Source organism: Ovis aries, chromosome 16 (genome assembly GCF_016772045.2).
Source record: "Ovis aries strain OAR_USU_Benz2616 breed Rambouillet chromosome 16, ARS-UI_Ramb_v3.0, whole genome shotgun sequence".
Taxonomy (NCBI): Eukaryota; Metazoa; Chordata; class Mammalia; order Artiodactyla; family Bovidae; genus Ovis; species Ovis aries.
In genome coordinates, this window is record NC_056069.1 from 62,299,228 (window position 1) to 62,323,963 (window position 24,736).

At 42.6% G+C, this 24,736-nt stretch overlaps 1 protein-coding gene across 3 annotated transcripts in view; it reads left to right on the forward strand.

The window, feature by feature from the left end:
- CTNND2 (catenin delta 2) overlaps window positions 1-24,736 on the forward strand; it is a 1,117,159-nt gene that overhangs the window by 988,707 nt on the left and 103,716 nt on the right. For 2 of the 3 annotated variants that reach the window (XM_027980164.3, XM_042233932.2), the window contains 3 exons: window positions 1,306-1,479; window positions 13,059-13,133; window positions 14,163-14,313. In XM_027980164.3, the coding sequence (XP_027835965.2) occupies window positions 1,306-1,479; window positions 13,059-13,133; window positions 14,163-14,313 (400 nt within the window). The remainder of the gene's footprint in view (window positions 1-1,305; window positions 1,480-13,058; window positions 13,134-14,162; window positions 14,314-24,736) is intronic. The other variant, XM_027980165.3, reaches the window with a different exon arrangement.

A 24,736-nucleotide genomic window follows, 5' to 3' on the forward strand; every position in this document is an offset into this window, starting at 1 on the left:
GCAATCATTAATAAATACAAATAAGGAGATAAATAACTTAATATTTCCGATGTAGTACTATAAAATAATCCTTCTGTTTTGCTATGGCTTTTCTTAAAAATGAATACGGGAATATTTTTTCTACACATATTACTTCGTTTCTACCTTCATTATACCATTACCTTTATTTTTAATGAAAGATAAAGGCTAAATGTGATCAAAGATCAGAATCATTATTGGAACTCAATATTTTTTTAAATTATAAGAGTAATAGAACAGGCTATTAGAAATGTAGGAAAAATGAAAGACCTACACATGTTATAAATAAATATTTGTTATCCTTACATTTTTCAATGATACATTTTACTTGGTACCCAGCACAAACCCTTTACAGCTTTGTGTCCTGCTTTGTTTATTTAACTTCTGTTGTAAACATTGATCCAAATTGCTACACGATCTTCAAAGCTGTCATTTGTAAGGCTCTATTCATTTGCCTTTTGCATATAATCCATAACTTAAAATATATGTGCAGTTAATTTTTTAATTACATATTTTAACTCAGACTCAGTTCAAAACAAACATCAGAATTTCTGTAAGATCAAAATTTGCCTATAGCTCATGGCAGAGTATCTAATAAACCATAGCATTCTTTTCTCTTTTGTACTTTCTGTCATTAGTTTGATGCTCATAGATGCAGTGACAAAATATGTGTTTTTTTCACATTTTACTTGGACATTTATTTATTCATTTATTGGTTTACAGTGATTTTTATTTTTTAAATATAAATTTATTTATTTTAATTGGAGGTTAATTACTTTACAGATGAATCGCCAGTCCAGGTTCGATGCATGATACAAAATATGTATTTTATAAGCAATTTAGAAATTCATCACAGTTAACACTTGTGTGTAAGAAGTGGACACTCGATAGTCTCACTCCGACGCTATGCCTACCGTATGCTTAGCTTACTGTAAAGGTTGCTGCCTTGATCTGTAGTCTTCTTCCATCCTGCCCAATCGAAACTAGCTTACCTTTTCTCCTTCCTCCCTGTAACGGTTGCTACAACTGCTCACAGAGCACTTAACTGTTCTACTGCCAGTTACATTCACTTGTGTCCCTGCTCCACCCTCCGTCAGAAGCTCTCGGTGGGCAGGAATGGCTCTCCCGTTCTGGGTGGTCCTTGGGCTGCTGATGCCATATCCTGCCTGCCATTCTCCAAATGTCATGACACACTGCTTTGGATTTCGTCTTGGATGTTTGCAGAGGGCAATGTTGGGAAGTGTGATGATGTTAAAGATGTTTGCTCTCTCATTTCTTTTCCGCCAGTGGGATGGAGTAGGACCTCTTCCAGACTGTGCAGAACCACCAAAAGGGATCCAGATGCTGTGGCACCCATCCATAGTCAAACCCTACCTCACACTGCTCTCTGAGTGCTCCAATGCAGACACGCTGGAAGGGGCGGCGGGCGCCCTGCAGAACTTGGCTGCAGGGAGCTGGAAGGTATGACTGGTTTGTTACAATAAGAAAGAAATCTGGAAGCACGAGACGGTTCTTAGAAAATAAGAGAAGTCCAATTTTGAGAAGTGCTATTCTAATCAAGTTTTCCAAGGATGTTAGAGAAAAAAGAGTTCCATTGAACTGTTGGACTTAGAAATATATTTCTTTGAAAAAGTCTTCTTAAGGAGGTCCTTGAAGATGCCTGCAAAACACAGAGGAATAGATGTCAGTATAGTCATGGAAGATGCTGTGATATGCTTTCCATTCTGTCTGTGTAGCTGAGTTCCTTTATTTTCAGAGGTGACTGGGAGCATGCCGAGGCTTTTCAAAGCACTGCCACTGACAGAGCTGATACCCAAACATCTCATATAAAAACCCCTGTGAATCCTGTAATATCGAAGCTGGGCTCGTGCCCAAAGGAAAAGAACCGCTTGCATTTTTAAATTATGGGATTACAGGGAAGAATAATGTTACTAGTTATCTTTGACAAAATGTTAAATTAAAGCGATTATATGGTTGGGAAAGATACTAGGAGGGTCTTTTTCTCTGGATTTTTATAAACACACAGCCTTCCTGATGGGTTCTCACAGAAAGTTTTCATGACCTTCCTTTTGGGTAGAAAGGAGGGACTCATGATAACCAAGAATTCTTGAGTTTGGTCACTGCTAGTTCCATGAGTTAAATTGCCTTTTTGCATAAAAGAGTGTTAACCTCTTAGAAGAATGAGGGAATATGGGGAAAATATCAAGAGAGGGAGTTTAAACCTCAGCTTTCCATTTTCCATTCATTTAATATCAATGCTTGGAGTTTTAGAATATTCATACATCACTCCTTTCCTTACCATTCATTTTTTCTTCAAAACAATATTGATATAGACACATAGCTCTAGATCACTCTCAGAAGCTCAGTACCATGGGTACCCACACATACTGGCTTCAGTATTGTCCTGCAGTAATACCTTCTCTTCTTATCAGATCTTCCAATACCTGCCTCTTGTCACTTCTCTGTCCCTGCCATCATCTTTTCCATTTCTACAATCTCAGCTGCAGCACCATCTTTCCTGGATGTGACCTTCCAGCTCTTGGGGTGCAGCTCTTGGGACCCAGCCCCTGATGATACTTCCCAGGAGCTGGCTATTGACTCATGCATGCCAGCCCCACCTCTTCTCTTAAGAGTTTTAGGAATGAGCATAATTATTCCTTTCCCTCTCTGCCCTTACGTCATCTCTAATGTTGTCCTTGAAGAATTCAGGTGGAGCAGGGATTGAAGTGAATTTGTCCTTTGCTTTCATCCAAAGAAAAGTTTCAAAATTAGAGTCTTACCAGGCAGAATGCCAGAGGATAGCCTTGCAGAGCTAGGAAGAAGACAGTCATGGAAGTCATTTCCTTGAACTTTTCCTGAGTCTTAACTTTCATCTAAAGTTAGGAGGCTTTGACTCCAGTCACAGTTCAAAACTTTTCTAAGCTTTGTGGCTCTGGGAAAGTTAAAGCATCTTAATGTGTCCCGGGTGCATTGTCTTTAAGCAGAACCAGTCATGGGCGGCTTCCCCAGACATCATGCAGGTCAGTCACAAAGCTAGATTCAAAGATGCAGGATGTCATAGGCCAAAAGGTTGTCACTTAACACCCAAGAACACTAAGTTGCTGCAAGTCCCCACCCAGCTCCCTAGCCTTGGAGGATGGATTAAAGGGGATGGGAAAGGATGCTTTCTAGAGCAGAGTCTGATCTGAAATGCAAAGCCATCTAGATGATGGCAAGTTTGCTATATTTTGATTTTTTTAATGAATTATTATTTTTACTTGCCAAATAGTTAGGTTCTTATAAGAACAAGTTAAAAATGGAGAAATGTCTTTGAGCGCTAGAAGATGTTGATTGTAAGACTTCAACCTTTGCTTCAAAAGTTAAGCTCTGTATCCCATGTGTTCAGAAAATGAATTAGAAACCTGAAAAATGTATAAAGATGCAAATAAAACCTTTGGAGTTGAAAATGTAGCGTCTTAAATGAAAAATACATGGAATGGAATCAATAGCAGATTAGACATTGCAGAAGAAAAGTTTAATGAACTGAAAGACAGTGATTGTAAACTATAAAAAATGAAATACGCAGTAAAAAAAAAAAAAAGGAAAAAAATGGACAGTGCATCAGTGCGTGAGCTTCAAGTGGCCTGATATATATGTATTAATGGAGTCCAAAACAAGACGAGAGAGAGAAAGGAGAAAGAGAAAGCTATTTGAAGAAATAAGGATTCAAAATGTTCCAAATCTAATGAAAACCACAAACTAACACATCTAAGCAACTCAAGAAACTACCAGAAGCATGAAGAAGTTATACCAAGGTACATTATAATCAGATTGCTCAAAATCAGAAATAAAGAGATAACCGTAAAAGCAGCCAGAGAAAAAAGACATGTCACGTACCAAGAACTGTACACCTCCACAACATATTTAAGGATAAATATCTCCAGTTATTCAATTATTCCTTGTTAAGTTACTAAGGATGTCCTCTAGAAGAGAATCTGGTCTGTAAGACCTCTAAGAGCAGAAACTAGGTTCCATTTATTTCTTTGTACCCCACTGCTAAGCCCTGTGCTTGGCTGAGCAATAATGCTGAGATACAAACATTTAACTGAACTAGTGTCTATGTCTATATGTCTTTCTTATGAATAGAAGTCTTTTATATTTATAAACATCCGTCAGTCACTAAGCAGTTAGTAGCGCGTATTCAGATGATCATAATTTATGATTCTTTTTTTGGTCCTTTGATTCAATTGGGAATATGTAGTCAGTAGGATATAAAATTGATAGGAATTATGGGAGAACTGTTTTCTTTTCAGTTTTCAGACTCATCAGTGTTTTTTAGGATGCATATTTTGATGTCATTGCCCAGTTCCACGATTCCTGAAGCATTGGTCTTTGTATTTAATTTGGTGGTTAAAGACACAGGCTCTGTGTCTCATATAACCAGGTCACCTGGGTCTTTAGGTGTTTGGAGTAATAAAACAATAAATTTACAATTTATACTGTTTTATACTGATTTATAGTATTTTGATATTCAAAAATTCTCTCCTGCTTTGGGTTATATAACGAGAATTAATGAAGAAGTCTGATAAAAATTCTCAGAATTTTCTAGCAATAACATCTTTCTGACTGTTTTCAGTGCATTAACCTGAACATTAGTTATCCGCAGTGTAAAATTCATCCCCATATGTCCAGATGCATTGAATTGGTAATTTTTTATTATTAATAGAAACTACTAAGAGGCAGAATGGTCTACAACAGCTAAAATCAACATCACAAGAGCCATTCTGTATTTTAGACAAAGCTTAACAACTATGACCATTGGATTTCCCAGCCTTCATCAGATTTCAAGCAACAGATTTAAAAATGCAAGGAGTTACTCTTGTAAGCAGGCACACAGATCTGTGGTAAGAAGAGCAAATAGATATCCTGATGGCAAAGTGAAAAGATAGGGGAGTTAGAAGAAGTAAATATAAGGATGCAAGAAAGAAAACAATGTCAGAGGCCATTCAGTGTTTTGACTATTTCATTTATTCTAGTCACCGATGGTTATAATATTAACTGTCATCAAGAAAATGTTAAATGATTACTAATAATTTTAGAAGACAAAGCATTTTAGAAAGACTTTTATTCCAATAGTTAAAGTAGAATTTTGACTCTCAGGGTGTCATCCTTGCTTTACAGAGCACTGGCCTTCCTGATGGCTTTAGACAAAGGAGATAATCCTTGGTTCAAGGCAAAGGGCCTTTAGGGAATATTTGTGCATAGTTATAAATGTATGTGCTTGTATAAGAATTTTCTTATAAAAATACAAATACACAAGCGTGCATAAAGGTCAGTACCACATTATCATCATTCTTTGTATAATTTAGTAAGGCACCATGTTAAATGGTGGGAAGGGAAGATAGATAAGCTGTAGGAGTGATTTGAGAAGATTGTCATTAAGCCAACACTGATAAATAGTTATTACTTTTTAAAGATGAGAATAGCTTATACCAAAACCAAACATACTTGAGCAATTAAAAGATTGACTAAGGATGCACAAACAGCATCAGCTTTCATGAAGACAGCATTACTGTCTAAACCTAGGGTTCTAGGAATGTGTATTTTACAGCAACTGTTGAAATTTAGTGGTGTTCTTTAAGCGTCCTTAACTTTTATGATCCAAACAAAAGCAGAAACGTGAAGGTAAAGCATCCGAATTTTACACGGAGAGAGCTGTTTATAGACCTCATCATCCGAAACAATAACTTCTCTTTATGGGGGGATGTGCGGCACACACTTCTGTGGCAAATTGACTAGCAAACTAGATCTTCATAATGGCCCCACATACTTTTTAAACTTTAAAACACTCATTACTTGGTTTATGAGCATCAGAAAAACATAATGGCAGAAGCAAAGTGAAATGTTTTTCTTAGCTAACATGGACTTCAGTTACCTTTTCCTCATTTACACTGAAACGATTTTGTCACAGAATATTAAAACAGTTGGATGTAGTAGTTTGAAGAGTTCCAAAATGTGAATGAATGCTCCCATTTGTGGTTTATTTTTATCGGAGTTGAACTCTATGGAAACTCAGGATTAGAACTGTCAAAATACATCTGTTCTATTGCTTTTTAAATCAAACATTTTAGATATCTTTGTGTGGTCAGCGTTCTACCTAAAAAGTGACTATTCTCAGAGAGTCTATTATTTTCCCATTTATGTTCAGAGTTAGATGAAATAAAGAGATACTTGGATATTAATCTGTTAATACTTAATGAAGTAACATAATAGTGACATAGATGTAGTGAGAAGGAAATAGAAGCCATGTGGCCCAAATGAATAAAAAATAAAGACAATTGGGAAATGTGAGACTTATTCCAAAGGACAGGGAACTTAAGAGGGGCATTGAATTTAGTGTGGCTTAGCAATTGGTATATCATTAAAAAATGAACTAGGCTAAATGAGTAGAGTGTAACAGATAAAAGTAAATATCATGGTTTAACATCTAAGACAAAGATCATTGTCCTAGTTAACAGTGGTATATAAAGCATAAGGTTTAAATGCAAAGAAACAGAGTCGTGAAAGATTATGATGAAAAAATGGGGCATGAGGCATCATGCCTCATGGGTTAGTAATTGGGTCAGAATAAACAGAGGTTATCTGAGGACTCTGCCTAGTTAGCAGGCTCCTAGACACAATGCATTCACTTGGACGTGATGACCAGCCTGAAGCAGGACAAGGATGATCCAACCTCAGGAGGAGATGGGGAGGAATAGGTTCAAAACCAGGCCATTGGTTCCAACCACAGAGTACCTAGTGGTTTCTCCTAGGACCCCACTAAGCAGTCCTGATGGTAAGGGCTGCATCTGTGTTATAAATGCCACACACATCCAAACGGACCAGAGAGTAAGCCCATTTTTGGACAGTCTGGCTTACTTTCATCAGTGTCATTGAATAGCAAAGTGCTGAGTGATAGAAGTACATTCAGAAATTGTAGAAACAGCTAAAGCTGAGGGACTTTCCCTTCCAGCCAAGATGCCAACATGGAGTACCAAGTACCTTTAAGTAGCAATAACAGCAGCAACAGAAACAAACCAGAAAAATACATGAAACACTGGTTGTTAAAACACTAAGCATTAGTCAATGAAGAAAGAGAGCTCTGAGAGACGGATCGCTGTCTTGGGAGAATTTTCAGACCATAGCACAAAGATTAAAAACCCAGGAGAAGCTCAGCGGACACTCAGAGCTAAGGAGATACAACTGGGAATCTAGGGAGACCAAGGTGACTAGAGGTGAAAGTCAAAGTCATTCAGTCATGTCCCACTCTTTCTGACACCATGGACGATAGCCTGCCAGGCTCCTTTGTCCTTGGAATTCTGCAGGAAAGCACACTGGAGTGGGTAGCCATTCCCTTCTCCAGGGAATCTTCCCAACCCAGGGATCAAACCCAGGTCTGCCACATTGCAGGCGGGTTCTTTACCATCTGAGCCATAGGGAAGCCCAGAGCTTAAGGACAATACCAAAGAAGAGAAAGTCACACCTAGAAAGAACCCCAGAAATCTTCAGAGGGTCCCCTTCAGATATTCAGTAGAAAGTTGTCAGTGCATGCATGAGAGGGAAGTACCCAAGGCTGAAGAAAAAAACTCCTGAAGTTATTAGACAAAAATGAAACTTGGCACTCACGCAGGGATATAGTGTGCTTTCCCCAGAGCCATTCAGGAAGACCTTGTGATTCGTGGACCCTTGAGCATTGCACTCTCAGAGTCTTGCCTCAGTAATTAGGTATAATTATCCCTGGACTAAATATGCCCTAGTCTTCCCTATCAGATCTTAAAACTGAGATGCAAAGGATCAATAGTTTGCAAGTAAAGTAACTGCATCCTAGACTAAAGTTTAAAAATACCTATAGGAATACAAAAATACCCATCATCCAATGCATTAAAATTGAGAATATCTGACATCCAATTGAAAATAAACAAGAAAATGTGATTTCATAATGAGGAGAAAAATCAATCATTCAAAAGCAGGTCAAAACCAACCAAGATGTTAAAAACATCAGAGAAGCAGTTATTATAACTTTACTCCATTTGTTCAGAAAGTTCATTAGAAGTGTAGGCAATATAGGAAAGGCCCAAGTAAAACTGCCAGAGTTGAAAATAAACTGCATTGGAAGAAAAACAAAAGCCATACGGAATGGGATTAAGAGCAGCTTAGACATTGCTGAAGAAAAGATTAATGAATTTAAATATAGCCCTGGAAACTATACAAAATGAAATGATGAGAGAAAAAGAAAAAGCTACCGATCATCCATGAGCTTCAAGTGGTCTACTATACATGCAATTAAAGTTCCCCTAGGAGAGGTGAGAGAAGGGAGAAAGAAAACAGGAAAAAAAAAAATTGAAGAAATGATGGTTGAAAAGTCTTCCAAATGGTTCCATATTTTTCAAGTTTAATGAAAACCACAAACTCACCAAGCCAAGCCTAAGAAACATGAAGAAACTATACTATACCAACGTGCTTCATAATCAAACGGCTCGAAATCAGTAATAAAGAGAGAAATCTTAAAAGCAGCCAGAGGAAAAGACATGTTGCATACAAAGATAAGGATGACAGCTGACTTTTCTCCAGCAGTAATGCCAGTGAGAAGACACTGCGGCAGCATCTTTAAACCTGTTGGGCCCATTCGTGTATAAAGTTGATTTAGGCTTGGTACTTTGCAGGTACAACCAATCTCCATAGGAAATTCCAAGGATTCCGAGAGCAGCTGTAAAACTATCTGTAGAAGGAATCCTTTCTGAGCCCAGCTTAAGACCTGGGCTAGCCTGGGAGCTGCCATGGTTAATTACCCAAGCAGTGGGGACACAGAGGAATTCTAACATGGAAATTTCAGATTGAGTGTCCCGACATGATCAGAGCTGTGATGGCCCAGGACATGAAACTCAGTATTGTGTCCTTCCAGCCCTGAGGATAAGCAACTATTCCTAAACCCTGCACCAAAAGTTCTGTCCCCATACAGAGAATTAAGGATGAGTGTGGCTTTAGGAGAGACTCCCAAAGAGATGTATGATCATTTCAAACTCTGATTACACTTTTGTAGAAGCGGTTAGAACTTGCTGCGCTGTGCTCAGTCACTCAGCCGTGTCTGACTTTTTTGTGACCCCGTGGACTGTAGCCCACAAGGCTCCTCTGTCCATGGAATTCTCCAGGCAAGAATACTAGAGTGGGTTGCCATTTCCTCCTCCAGGAGAATCTTCAACTTACTGGTCCTGTCTATAACTGCAGTTGGTTTGGTCCTTTGGGGGCTTCCATGATAGTTCAGTTGGTAAAGAATCCACCTGCAATGCAGGAGACCCTGGTTCAGTTCCTTGATCGGGAAGATCCCCTGGAGAAGGGATAGGCTACCCACTCCAGTATTCTTGGGCTTCCCTTGTAGCTTATCTGGTGAAGAATCCACCTGCAATGTGGGGGACCTGGATTCGATCCCTGGGTTGGGAAGATCTCCTGGAAAAGGAAAAGACTACCCACTCCAGTATTCTGGCCTGGAAAATTTCATGGACTGTATAGTCCATGGGGTCACAAAGAGTTGGACATGACTGAGCGACTTTCACTTGGTCCTTTTTATGTAGTTCCTTTCAGTGGAGAAAATGCTATTCTTAAATAGCACACACTTGGTACTAGAAATCAACCTGACATTTTCTCTTACCAGTTAAACATTTTTAATTTCCATCTGTGAGCCAGAAATTAGAAGAAAATTGACATAAAGAGATGAATGTGACTTGGTAATTCCCTCAGGTACCTTTCAGAATAGTAAACATATAAACAGAAAGTCCAAAACCATACATGAGAGGTGCCATAATAGGAGTATATACACAAGGGGGTGTATACACACAAGGGGTTGTATACACACAAGGTACAAGAGCATCCCAGGGGTCATTTTTACAAGGAACAAGTCAAGGATGAGCATGCATACTTCCAAGAGCACTAGTTAAATCCTAGGGCTAGAATTCAATGGTTAGAATTCATTTTAAATACCCTAGCACATCTCATTATTTAGAAGAATTCCAGCTGCTGCTAAAACAAAGAGACACCCCAAATACACAAGGGCTCAAACAAGATAGGAGGTACAAGCTACTTTCTCTGATGTAACAGGTAAAGGCAGGTATGTGAGGAGGGAAGCTCCTCTCTTTGAATTATTTCCCCCAGGCTGACAGCTCTTCTGCCATCTTTAAGGTGTCACGAAGATATGGTCATCCCAGGCTACTCTTAGGGCAATCATCTACCAAGCTGGAAGCAGAAAAAGATTGCAGATTCACAGCCGGAAATGTTCTCTTTTGAAAGTCATCTTGGAGCCCTCATTTTGCCTGATGTGATAAAAGGTGGGGGCAGGGGGGAAGCACTTCATCCGAACACTTCTTGCAAACTCAGTCAAATCAAACTATTTGTCAGCTCCTTCAGGCTTACCACTTAGCTACATTTGTCAGACTTCATCTTCTCATGCCCTCTGTGGTTGGCACTAAACTTGGGGCTCTTACTGGCATATCCCTGCAGGGGATGGAGATCGAGTATTCATGTCTGTCTGGGATAGTTTCTCTCCTGTGTATCCTCTTGCCCAGAACAAGCCTCCTTGTCCTGTTGGGTTCTCAGCTGGGATGGGGCTGTTGGTGATTGGACTATCTCTGGTCCAAGATGCTTTCCCAGCCCATAACCGCCTTTCCCACTGTTGAGCTCCCTTGAGAGCACACCCTCCACTTAACCCAGGTAGTCATAGTCCAATGCCTGCCATTCCAATGCATCCCAATCAACTTCTGCAGCCTCAGGTCCTTAGCCGGGGCCATGATTTCTCCTGAACCAGGTCTTCCTCCTCCTCCTCCCCTAACTCCTCTCCTCCGCCCCCTTTTTCTCCTCTTCCCTCTCCTCCTCCTTCTTCATCTCTTCTTTCTCACTCTTCCCCTCTTCCTTTTCTTCCTTCTCCTTTTGAATCATCATGCGTCCTCTCTTCAGCTCATGGACCGTTCCTAAAGCCACACCTGCTTTGTCCCTTCCCTCCTCACTGGCGGGCTCAGTACATGATGCTGTCATTCTGTCTGCAAAAAAATCAAGTTCTGTCCAAAGATTTCCACCTCAGTTACAATGAATTACCATAACCTTTTCTTTCCTGTTCATCTGTTTTCACGCCAGTGATGTTTCTACTTTTGTTTCACTTACAAAGCTCTTGGCAACTCATATACTTTACTAACACCCCATGGGCTGCCCAAGGCAACTCACTTCTCTTTTGGAAAAACTCTGTATGAGTCTCACACTTCTGTGTTCAGTGCACCTGGGAAACATTCCCCATCTCCCAAATATTGCGTCATGCCTTTCTCTCTTTTCACCCCTTTATTCCTTCTTATTGGGTTACACAAAGGTTCACATGTGGGTTATACATGATCTGCTCCAAGACTGCTCAGCTGCTGCTTAAAAAGCATCACTATTCTGGGATGTCCCCCAGGGCCCAGTAGTTAAGACTGCCTTCCAACTCAAGGGGTGCAGGTTCAATCCCTGATCAGGAAACTAAGATCCTACATACCGCACAATGCAGCCAAAAGTTAAATAAATAATTGTGTTTTTAAAAAGCATCACTATCCTAAATCCTTGGATGTCAAGAAAACTTTAGAAGCTTGCAACATCTTTTGAATGAATTGTTAATAACTGATTGTGAATCATGACATGCTGAGCTAATGCTGGGGATTTTCCATACCTACACAAACACACACAACTAGAAGTTTCAAAATAAAGGCTCTTTTCTATGTGTCTCTCACATAAGATCAAACCCATCGTCTTGTCTTTCCCTTCTCACTTGGAGCATATTACTGTGTACCATTTTCTCATACCAGAAAAGTATATCTACAACTCGTACACGTTTTTAGCCATACGTAGCCATTTGTATTCCTTTCAAATCAGTTCTCGGTAAAGCTGAAGGACTCATCATTTTACAAACACCAAACCATCTTTCCATCCAACAGGAAGGTATATAAAAACTAGGCTTCTAAGGAGGAAAAAGCAAGTTATAGGGGACCTTTCCTGGTTTGTTTCAAACATGGCCAGATTCTCCTCTGTCCATACTGGGAAGAACGGAAGAGGGGGAAGGACTGAGCGCAGAGGTTTAGTGACACGATGAGATGTTGGTGAGGAGGGAATACAATCAGAGTCACGGAGAGCAGAGTTAGAGGGAGAGGACTCGGGATCAAGGGGCACAGGAGACCTGTGGGCAGTTGCTTAACATCTTGTGTCTAGATCTCCTCATCTATAAAATAAGAACAGTAGTGTCACTCTCCCAGGAGTTTGGGGATTAGAAGAGACCACAAATGGACAAGCCAGCATCTGTAGTCTAGGATGAGGTTGTTCTAGGAAAGAGGTCATCTTTGGGCCTGAGTTCAGCCTGCCTGAGTTCCAAAAATATCCACTCTGGTCTCCCAAAAGGTGCAGAATATCTCCCCAGCATTAAAAGCATGGTTGATATTCATCCTACCATATGGGAACATAGCCTCCACGCTCTGAGTTCCATTTTCCTTAGTTTTAGGGAAGAACCCAATGGTGAATGGGCTGCTGAAGCTCAGGTGTCTAGTCTACTCCTGGACCTGGAAATCAGAAGGCTTAGCAATAGTGGAGGGGCAGATGAAAATCATGCCTCAGCACGTCAGATTGCAAATGAAATTTCCCATGGACATGATGGAGAGTTTGAACTGGCTTCATGAAGCTCCTTACCTTGGGAGGGATATCCCATCCTGGCAGCTAAATTTCGAGAAGCGGTTTCCAAACCCTGAGATTTTTTTTTTTTCCATGTCTAAGACTTTCTGTCCATCCATTCCTTTGCTTCCTGAGACTGGGGCTATGAAATAGTTAATTGCAGTCAAGGGGTGCTGTCGTGAATTCCCTCTGCTCCCCCACCCCCTCACACTTCCTAGAGTCTGAACCACAGTGTAGGGTCAGGAGAAAGTGAACGGTCCAAGTTGATGGGGATAAGAAACTATGTGAATGTGACTTCTCTAACGTAGGACAGGATGAAGTTGTGTGTTTTTTTAATCTCATATTTCATGCAGGGCTGGGCTGAGGATGTGGCAGGCATGGCATATGCCCTACGTTCACTGCCAGAGGGGGCTCCCTGCCTGCCACAGGTGAGAGCCAGCTCTGGGGTGCCTGTCCCCATGGGGAAAGGGGGGCGGGGCCCGGCGGGGAGGGTGGGGACTCTGTCCACCTTCGGTGGTCCCCAGGAGGACTCTGCCACAGAATCCAGAACCTCGTGTTATGAATTTCATTTTCTTAGCTCATAAATGAAGTTGCAACCGATTAATCCCTTATACTGGTTGATTTTTGTGGCACATGCTCTTCTCTGGAACACGGTACAGGAGTATAAAGTGTGTATACTCGAATGTCTAGAAAACCTGAACCTACCTGTGTTTGGTTCAACGAATCTGCATGCTTCATTGTCCTGATATGACAAACACATTTCCATAAAAAGCCTTAGATGTGTTCTACTAAGGCTAACCACCAGTAACTCAAAAGAAATTGTACGCTTACCTTGTAAATTAGACGTTGAATTATGGCCCTGGATATGATATATTTTAATTTTTTAAGTTTTATAATTTTTACACTTTGATGTCATATGTACCTCTCCTCGGCCGTACTTTTTCCAATTTATTTCCTCCTAATTATTGAGCAAACAACTTAACTGACAGTAATTTCTGTAAGATCTCTCTGCCCCACTTCCAAATTCAAGTTTCTTTGTTTTTTTTTTTAGATCACCTGTGTGCAACCATGTATCATTTTCTACTTTTTCCAGGATTTCTTTTCCTCTTCATGTCAATAACCAGCCCTTCTTGTCCCAAACCTCCATATCTTAAAGTATCAGGTATAAAGACACCACACAAATGTCTTTCTTAACTCTTGGACTGAGAAAGCTGGCACCAGAGAAATGAAGTGTGATGAACATTAACCCTGAACCCTCTATCCTACGTTGGAGGCAAAAATAAATTTAAAACCTTTAAATACCTGTCTAACATGCTCAACCTATTCTACAAGGAGGTCTTGATAATTCAACCTTTTTGGCGCCTGTGGATGACAGTGTGAACACCCACAGGCGCTGTTTGCTTGGAGGGTTTCCACCCACCCCAGCTCCTAACGCCTTGGCCTCCGCTCATTTGCAGTGGTCGGTATATATCCGAGCTGCTGTCCGGAAAGAGAAAGGCCTGCCCATCCTCGTGGAACTGCTGCGGATCGACAATGACCGTGTGGTGTGCGCCGTGGCCACTGCGCTGCGGAACATGGCCTTGGACGTCAGGAATAAGGAGCTCATTGGTACGTCCCCTCCGATTCACCGCGTCTCCACTTTTTGCTTTTAAATGGAAGTATAATGCATTTCCTGTGTTTGAACCCACATGCAGGACATATATGCGCGTGCAGAAACCGAGCATGTGTTAGAGACCTTGTTTTTCCAGCTCTCCTTCTAGCGGAAATCAATGCGCTAATTTATCTTTTAGAATTTAGAGGAAAACACGAAGCTTGTTGACATTCCTAATCCTTGCAAATTAAAAACGACCGCAGTGCTGAGCACTGGATACCGTTGTCCTGATCCTCTAAATCCTTGCCAGGCTGTTTGTTTGCTTTCCATGTTGTGAACTGGAATTCTAATAGGATGCGGGGCTCTTCTCCTCCCTGTGTTAAAATTTATTTTAGCATTAGACCAGATTGGCTCTCCAGTCCTATTTTTCAAGAATCATCTCCCTTTAGATTAGTATTCAAGAAAGGGAAGATCTTTCATTAATGAAGCATTAAAGAAATCATCCATAAGTCTATCAATTCAACAAATGTTTGTCCGTGACCTACTTTGTTCCAGGCCTGTTCGTGCCTAGCATTCGTGAGTGTTCAATCGTGTCCAGCTCTTTGTGACCCTGTAGACAGGCTCCTCCATCCCTGGGATTCTCCAGGCAAGAATACTGGAGTGGGTTGCCATTCCTTCCTCCAGGGGATCTTCCCAACCCAGGAATGGAAGCCAGGTCTCCTGCATTGCAGGCAGATTCTTTACTGGTGCGCTACAGGGGAAGCCCTCTAGGCCTAGAGATGATATCAAAACGGAGGGAAGGCATTGCCCTTGTGGAGTTTACATTCTGGACAGGGGCGACCAACAAAAGACACACAGGAATCCCGTGGTGTGGTTGAAATGTTCTGTGGGGGAAAGTGGTGCTGAGTCAGGCACGCTGTCACTGGTGAGGTTGCAATCTTTTTAAATTGAAGTGAAATTTACATAACAAAATTAATCACTTTAAAATGTACCTTTCGGATGGCGTTTAGTATTTATACAGTGTTGTACAACCTGTGTCAAGTTCCAAAACATATTTGTGACCCTGAAGAAAACCCTGTGCATGCTAAGTCGCTTCAGTCGTGTCCAACTCTTTGCGGCCTTACGGACTTGTAGCGCACCAGGCTCCTCTATCCATGGGATTCTCCAGGCAAGAATTCTGGAGTGGGTTGTCATGCCCTCCTCCAGAGGATCTTAGAGTTCCAAGATTGAACTCGTGTCTCTTTTGTTTTCTACATTGGCAGGTGGGTTCTTTCCCACTAGCGCCACTGGGAAGCCCCCAAACCCTGTACCCATTAAGTAGTCACTCCCTATTTCCCCTCCTCCCATCCCCTGGCAGCCAGCAGTCTGCTTTTTGTTTCTGTGGATTTTCTTATTGTGGATATTTCATGTAAATGGAATCATGTAAGATGTGAACTTTTGTATCCGGCTTCCAACATCAGGGATCGTGGGTTTGAGAGGTCAAAGTCAAGGTCACAGCTGTTGCAAAGCTAACATTTGAGCAAAGATTTGAAGCCAATGAGATGGAGCCCAGTGGTTCTTTCAGGGGAAGGCTATCTAAGCTGGAGAAGCGGCCTCTGCAGACAACCCTCCAGAAGGGGATCTGGGAGCAAGCTGATGGTGGGTTCAAGGTCTCTGGGGGCCTGGTGTGCCTGGTGCATAGTGGGTGATGGAATTCCAGGTTGTCCAGGTTGAAGAGATGCTCTAGATCCCTTCTCCTGTAATTGGGAGGATACTCAGGCCAAGGCTGATTGATGCCTGGAGAACTGATGAACCACCAGGATCTTCCCAGGGAGAGACATGACCTCCCCATAGACCATTGACCTCGTGGGGTGAAAGAGATGACTCCAGTAGGGTGGTTGATCAATACAGCATGAAGCCTGGCAAGTTTGAACGCAGGTAATAGGTATCAGCGGAGATCAGACAGCAGGGAGCTGGACCATGCATCGTGGCCAAGGTTCTGGTTATGCGCCCTCAGGGGGTCTGGGGGAAGCAGGTGAGAGTGAGTGAAGAGGGAAGACTCCGTTCCCAGGGCAGTTGGAGTACCAGGCACGGGTTCAAATTTCATACACAGATTATGCATAGAGACAGTGGTCTATTTCCTCTATCCAGATTCCTGAGAGTGACGTACTAGGCTCTTGGTGATCTGGGAACCAGCCACTTTCCACCCCACAATACCCATCATATCCTCCAATAAGCATCAAGTGTTTGCAGGTCTCTTTTGGTTTGGGAGAAGGCAGTGGCAACCCACCCCAGTACTCTTGCCTGGACAATCCCATGGACGGAGGAGCCTGGTAGGCTGCCGTCCATGGGGTCACGAAGAGTCGGACACGACTGAGCGACTTCACTCACTTCACTCTGGTTTAGTGGCTAAGTCTTGTCCAACTCTTTTGTGACCCTGTGCGCTGTCGCCCGCCAGGCTCCTCTGTCCATGAGATTTCCTAGGCAAGAATACTGGAGTGAGTTGCTATTTCATTCTCCAGGGGACCGTCCTGACCCAAGGATCGAACCTGGTCTCCTGCATTGTAGGCAGATTCTTTACCGACTGGGCCACCAGGGAAGCCCTTGCCGGTCTCTAAGCCACTCACTCACAGGGACCAGATTTCAAGTCTGTGTCTAATAAATGCAGTCATTTGTTACGCTTGCAGTGCATCATCAGGCATGAAATAAGCTCACAACTTGATATTTATACTTAGTTTGAATTTAAATGTGGGTGGTAGATGTTACATATTTAAACTACACTGTTAGGCCTCTGTGTATTTGCTTTCCTTTTCCTTACTTGTTTGTTTCAGACAGGAGAGAGCAGTGGCTTCCAATCAAATCCTAGTGCTCCTCTGTACCACGGAGGAAAAATCAATAGCTAATCACTCTGCTACTTGGATACGAGCTACTAGGCGTTGTGCGTTTGTGTGTTTTCTTTCTTTTGGTGGATTAAAATATAACAAAGTAGGGAACTATTGATTGATTTTCTAGCTTCAAGGCATCTCTTCTCTCCAGGAAGTCAGTTATCTAGAACTGTCTCTGAGGCAGGAACATTTGGAAGTCCATATTGCCCATGTTAAATTAAGCCTCTACTATCAAATGTCACCAGACAGGAAAGGGAGCCAGCCGTTTAAAAATAGGAGTGAAAATATCTCAGTCATAGGCTTTAAGGAATCAATATCTTTTCTCCTTGAGTAAGAAAAGCAGAATTGAACGAAATAGCACACTATTCTCTTCTGTCTGGGAGAAAGGAAATGTGACCTTTGCTAACTCTTTTGCTTTAAATATTGTATCAAAGTAATGGGTTTTTATGAGACAATGCTATACAGAACTTTATCTATTGAAAAGAAAGCTGCAGTGACTTTGAACCAAGAACAAAAACAAACTTGAACTTGGACTTTTCTCTATCAACTTAATCAAAATTTTGGGGTGTGTATGTATGCTAATGCTTTAGTCATGTCTGAATCTTCATGACGCCATGGACTATACCTCGCCAGGCTCCTCTACCCATGGGGCTCTCCAGGCAAGAATTCTTGAGCGGGTTGCCATGCCCTCCTCCAAAGCCTCTTCCCGACCCAGGGATCAAACCCGCATCTCTTACATCTACCTGCTTTGGCAGGTGGGTTCTTTACCACCTGTGCCACCTGGGAAGCCCCAACCTTTGGTGACCTGGTATTAAAGATAGTCTGAAAACTCCCAGGTAGATACCTCTGGCATGAATCTCACATCTCTGCCTGCAATAGTCTGCCCACCACACGCACGGGAGGTCTGACAGGCATCTCATATACAACATCCCCAGACCTGAGTTCCTCATCTTCTCTCCCAAGCCCAGTCCTTCCACAGGCTTCCCTGCGGTGACCTGTCCTTGCAATGGTCCTTTGATTCTGTACTCTCATACCCAATCCATCAGCAGGTCTAGCTTCCTTCTGAATTTTCCCAGAACCTGACATTTCTCTCTTCATTGCCTTGCCCTTCCCCCCCCAGCCCCCCACAAAATCTCATCCTCTCTCACCTGGGTCATTACCACGGCCACTTTCCAGATCTCCTTGCCCCCCACCCCAGCGTCACCACCTACTCTCAAAGGAGCAGCCGGAGTGGTCCTGTCAAAACCTTACCGCGTGTCTTTTCTCCTTTTAAAACCCTGCATCAGCTCCTCACTTCTCTCAGTGTGAAGGTAAAGCCCCTGCCAGGCAGGCGCGGCTCTGTACAATCCGGCTCTGTTCCCTCTCCAGCCCCACCTCCTTTCTCACTGGCCGCGGCTTCACTGTGGTTCCTTCATGACCTAAGCCATGAGCCTGCCTCAGGGCCCTTGAACATGCGGCTCCCTGCACCCCATCTCCACTTCCTTCAGAGGTCCATGCGGTTATTCCTCAACCCCTCAGGTATTTACTCAAGTGTTACTTTCCCAAGACAACTTTTTCTGGTGCCTCTTCTTCAAATCCTACCCCCTTTTACTGCTTTATCGATCTTCACGGCACGAATCACCCTCTGACACGGAACGTATTATTTATTTATCTTGTTTCTTGTCCATCTCCTTGCACTGGAATGTCACCCTACTGAGAAGAGGAGGTTCCATCTTTTGTGTTTACTGATGTAGATCGTGTACCTAGAACAACACCTGACCCATACCAGGGATTCAGCAGTATTTGCTGAATGAATAACTGAATTATTAATGATTTCTTCCTGTCTGGGCATCATGTTATAGTGAACTGCAAATCAACAAAACTTTAAGTAAGCAAAAAAAAAAAAATTAACTAAAGAAAAAGACATATTAATAAAGAAAATCATCCAAAAATCAGTTCACTATCGTACTAAAGTTTACTAGATGTATACAGCCACTCATAATTTCAGAAGGAATCCAGTTGTTTCCATCACAGGCATCAACTTTGAATTACATCTCTTCTTAGACTGTTCTTTTAATTAAGGGTGGAGGGAAGGACAGCTACCATAACTCTGGTTAAGGAATGGTTCATCTTCCTTGGACTCCATGATACGAAAAAGTTCAAATAAACTATTGAACAATAATTACTCCACCCCATAAGCTCTAATGAGGATCTGATAGAATAAACTCCACTTGATCATGGTGTATGATCCTTTTAATGTATTGTCAGATTCTGTTTGCTAATATTTTGCTGAGGATTTTTGCATCTATGTTCATGAGTGATATTGGTGTATAATTTCCCTTTTTTGTGGTATCTTTGGTTTTGGTATCAGAGTGATGGTGGCCTCGTAGAATGACTTCAGAAGTATTCTTTCCTCTGCCATTTTTCAGAAGATTTTGAGAAGGATAGATGTCAGCTCTTCTCTAAATGGTTGATAGAATTTGCCTGTGAAACCATCTGGTCCTGGGCTTTTGTTCGTTGGGAATTTTTAAATCACAGATTCAATTTCAGCACTTGTGATGGTCTGTTCATATTTTCTGTTTCTTCCTGGTTCAATTTTACGAGATTGTACCTTTTTAGAATTTTAGAATTTGTAGATTGTACCTTTTTAGAATTTGTCCATTTCTTCCAAGTTGTTCATTTTATTGGCATATAGTTGTTGCCTTTCAGTCCCTAAGTCGTGTCTGACTCTCTGTGACTCCGTGGACTGCACCACGCCAGGCTTCCCTGTCCTTCACTGTGTCCTGGAGTTGGCTCAGTATCCTGTCCACTGAGTTGATGATGGCATCCAACTATCTCATCCTGTGTCGACCCCTTCTCCTCCTGCCCCCAGTCTTTCCCAGTATCAGGGTCTTTTCCAGTGGGTTGGCTCTTTGCTTCAGGTAGCCCAAGTATTGGAGCTTCAACTTCAGTATCAGTCCTTCCAATGAATATTCAGAGTTGATTTCCTTTAGGATTGATTGGTTTGATCTCCTTGCTGTCCAAGGGACTCTTGCAATAAATAATCTCTTATGATCCTTTGTATTTCTGTGATGTCCATTTTAACTTCTTTTTCACTTGTAATTTTATTGATTTGAGTCCTCTCCCTTTTTTTTCTTGATGAATCTGGCTGAAGGTTTATCAATTTTATCTTTTCAAAGATCAGCTTTTAGTTTCATTGATCTCTTCTATTGTTTTCTTCGTCTCCATGCCATTTATTTCTGCTCTGATCTTCGTGATTTCTTCTGCTAGCTTTGTGTTTTATTTATTCTTTCTCTGGTTGCTTTATGTGTAAGATTAAGTTGTTTATTTGCAATTTTTCTGATTTCCTAAAGTAGGATAGTATTACTATCAACTTCCCTCTTAGAACTGCTTTTGCTGCATCCCAGGGGTTTGGATTTTTGTGCTTTCATTTTCATTTGTCTCCAGGTATTTTTTATTTCCTATTTGGTTTCTTCTAAAAAATTAATTTTTTAAAAAAGGTAATACTAAAAAAAGCATCACATCTTCCGCCTCTCCCTGTCTTCCCATTCAGGCTGTGTCCATGGCTCTGTGGGTGTCTCTACCATGAGAGATAAGTAGGCTACGGGGAGATCTTCGTGTTCTTCTGAATGACGTAGTGCTGTGGTCCAGGTGACTGCACATCCATCCACTTCTTTGCAGCCTCCCCAAAATTAATTACCCTCCTGTGTAAAGCATTATTTCATCATTCAGAAAGGGTTTCTTTTTCATGGTGATAATTAGCTTCAGCAAAAAGAACAAACAGTGCTGTCCTGCTCTAGCACGTTTACCAAAATGCCATCCATTTCGGCACGTTGACAGTTCCTGATGAAGACGGCAGGTGCTTCCTCTGCCATCAAGCGAACAAGCAAAATGCTAACAACACAAAAAGCTTTTCACATATGAACATTAGATAAGAAAGATACCGGGGTGGTATCACCAACTGCCTCTTATCTCTAACCACTCTTTCTGATGAGTTCTTCATCCAGACCAGCCTTCGTACCGTTGTCCCTGCTCATAAAGTTTTACCTGAGCAGTTCCCCTCCCTGGCCTGTGCTTTCATCTCTGTGCTTTTACCCACCTTCCCCCCCACACACGCCCCCAGTCATCACTCAGAGCCCCGATGAACACTGCTCCTTGAACACAGAACAGAGGTAGATGGTACCTGCTTGATTAAGAAAATCTTTTAATTTATCTTTGAGGGCAGGAGAAATAGGGGGTGACCAAGGATGGTTGGATGGCATCAGCGACTCAATGGACATGAGTTTGTGCAGGCTTCGGAAGATGGTGAAGGACAGGGAAGCCTGGCGTGCTGCAGACCGTGGGGTCGCAAAGAGTCAGGCACGGCTGAGCAACTGAACAACAGCAGAGGCACCGGGGAAGCAGATTTCCACTTTATAATTTTATTTTTGTGCTGTCTTTCTCGTTTTCTGCATTGCATTGCATCTCCTCCCAATGAGATAATAAGCAGGAGTCAGGTACCATATTTACTTCTATGTCCTTCCATGCCTAGCCCTTTGTTGTGCTCAGTACATATTGGCTAAACTAATTCTCTGGTGGGTGAATAACGTGAATTATTTATTCTGGAGAGCAGATCTAGAGGAGGTTTGGGGAATCCCACATGGAGAGAGGGCAGGGAGGAGGATGCTCTTTTCACAGCATCCAAGGAAGAGAGGAAAGAAAGATGGTCAGATGCTGCCAGAAATCCTGGACTCGAGTCAGACTCATTCTGTTGCCGCTTTGGAAGAGGCTTGGGCTGGGTGGGAAATAGCAATGCTTTCTGCGTGTGCCCTGACAGTTCCTAAAGGTTGGAAGAACCGCTACACCCCTGCCGGTGGTATTGGCAGAGCTCACAGGGCACCCTCCCTTTGCTTCCCTGGGAGATGGCTGCCTGCCACCCTTTCAGGCAGGCGAGCCAGGCCGGAATGCTGGGAGTATCTTCCTGGCTGCCTCGCTCTCCTCCCTGGACTGAAGAGAGGGACCTTCGCTGCTGTGTGAACCTGGCCCTTCCTTCGCCAGCTCATCTCGGTCCTGTCGTCACGTCCTCTCTGCCCTGCACGATCCTTTCCCTGTGCTCTGTCATCATCTGGAGATTGGGTCACCACATTTGGAATCAAAGATAAATTAAATAATTTGAATTATGCCTCCATACAATCATATGATCTGACCCATTCTTGACATCGGGCCAACCATCTTTTCACCTTTCCGAGCTTCTTCTATCCAACACCTTCTCAACCCGATCCAGCCTCAAAGGGAGCACCAGACTCTGACTCTTGCGGGCGTCAGGAAGGGCTATTTCCCAGGGATGTCTGCAGGCTCCCAAACCCTGCTGTCCCCCAGGAGAGACGGAGGAGAAAGGACCCCCAAATCTCCAGAGTCACGTAGCAGTGCACGTCTCACACTTTCCCACACTCACGAGATCGTGAGCAAAGTAAGGGGAGCTTCTTGCCCAGGAATTAAGTATTATTGAAGCCTCAAATCTACCACTATTTCCCTCCCCGCTCAAGGCTGTCTGATCATCCCTTTCATTCATTCGAGGGAGGACATTCCCTTCCTAGCTTTTTTCCTTGCCCTAATCTGTTTGAAATACTAAGATAAAAGATTTTATCTCACCACTCTGATGATTCTTTGTAGACAGTGGTTGCTGATTATATTTGAAGGGCACCATAAAAATGTCATCTTTAAGTGGAAATGAAGATAGAATAAAGAAAATGGTAATGTGGATGGAATGAGAATCATCCCTTCCCCCCAACCTCTGCCCTTGTGTCAGATCTTTCCTTGGTGAGAAATGTCTTTTTTTTTTTTTTTGGAGACATGGGAGGGGGAAAGGGCGGGGGAACCTTCATTGTATCCAAACTGCCCTAAATGTTGTGCCGCTTTGTAAACATTCTCTTTTATTTAATGATCTCACAGCTGAAATTTCAAGGTGTATACCCATGGAATTCTAGACTTCGTAGCACTGGTCTGCACCAGCTAGTCCAGTGCTAGAGAATCCGCCTGCCAGTGCAGGAGACATGGGTTTGATCCCTGGGTCAGGAAGATCCTCTGGAGAAAGAAATGGCAACCCACTCCAGTATTCTTGCCTGGAGAATCCTATGGACAGAGGAACCTGGGGGCTACAGTCCATGGGGTCGCAAAGAGTCAGACATGACTGAAGAGACAGCAGGCAGCACGATCTTCCTCCATACTTTGGGATATATTTTACCCAGTTCTTGAATCATGAGGACATGTTGGTGGTAGTTGCTCAGTCATGTCCACTCTTTGCAACCACATGGACTGTAACTTGCTGGGCTCCTCTGTCCATGGGATTCTCCAGGCAAGAATACTGGAGTGGATTGCCATTCCCTTCACCAGGGGATCTTCCCGACCAGGATAGATACCTAAGTCTGTGCTCCATCTCCATGAAGCTGCATTCCATGCCTCAAAGTTTGTCTAAATTCTTTGGCCAACTCATTGGAAAACACCCTCAAGCTAGGAGAGATTGAGGGCAGGAGAAGTGGGCAACAAAGAATGAGATGGTTGGATGGCATCACCGACTCAATGGCATGAGTTTGAGCAAACTCTGGGAGATAGTGAAGGACAGGGAAGCCTGGCGTGCTGCAGTCCATGGGGTCGCCAGGAGCCAGTCACGACTCAGCATCTGAACTGCAATAGGAATGAAACACATCCTGGTCTTCATCCTCTGTGTATTCAGAATATCACGGTATACTCACAGCGTCTCCTAGGGCTCTTAAAAGGTATGGCACTACTTTTTAAGTACACACGTGTGTGTGTTTTATTACTTTCTCAGCTCATACCAGTGGCTTCCATGTAGCAGAGTCCCCTGGGATGTGGGTATCCACTCCTGGAGCAGACCTTTCACAGGCCACTCACCGCAGCCTCATGGGCACCTTTTCTATCTGCATTTCCGACCCTGGGAACTCCACCTGTGCCCAGGGAAAGACTCGAGTCTCTGGAAACCTCAGTGCAAGCTGGGAGGCCAGTGTGTTATTTTTATTCCTGGGAAATGTGTAAGCTTTACTTTATTAAGTAGGTTTGAGGACATTTTTAGAGGCATACCTTCTCTGCGTTTGAAAACATGTTTCTTCAGACCCTGGCAGATGTTGTTTTAATTAAAACACATGTAATTTCAATTAGTATTTTTAAAAGAAGCCCGCTTTCCCAGACAAGGTCTTTTTTCAGAGCACCCTTTGCTGACTCATTTTTAATAACTTGATTTCTGGAGCCAAATTCTAGCAGCCAGAGAGCTGTGTGCTTTGGCCAAAACTTGGTATCTTCAGATTAAGCGCCTGTGTTAGAGCCCTCATCTCCCAAACCCTAGAGCCTAATCTCATGCATGCTGCCTCCCTTTCCAGCAAAGGCTTGGGTTCTTTGTTAATTAACTTCAGACACCTGTTGGGGAATTTTGGCGGCTGTGTCTGGCAGATAAGAATTCCTTGGAAGGGCAAATGGTAAATAAATTGAAGAGCCAATGATTATTTTATTAAACAAGACTTAACGATTGGCCCCTTGGAAATATTCCATGTGGGGAAAAGGCAAAACTGACTGAGCAATTTGCAGCTGATTCAGACTTCAGGAC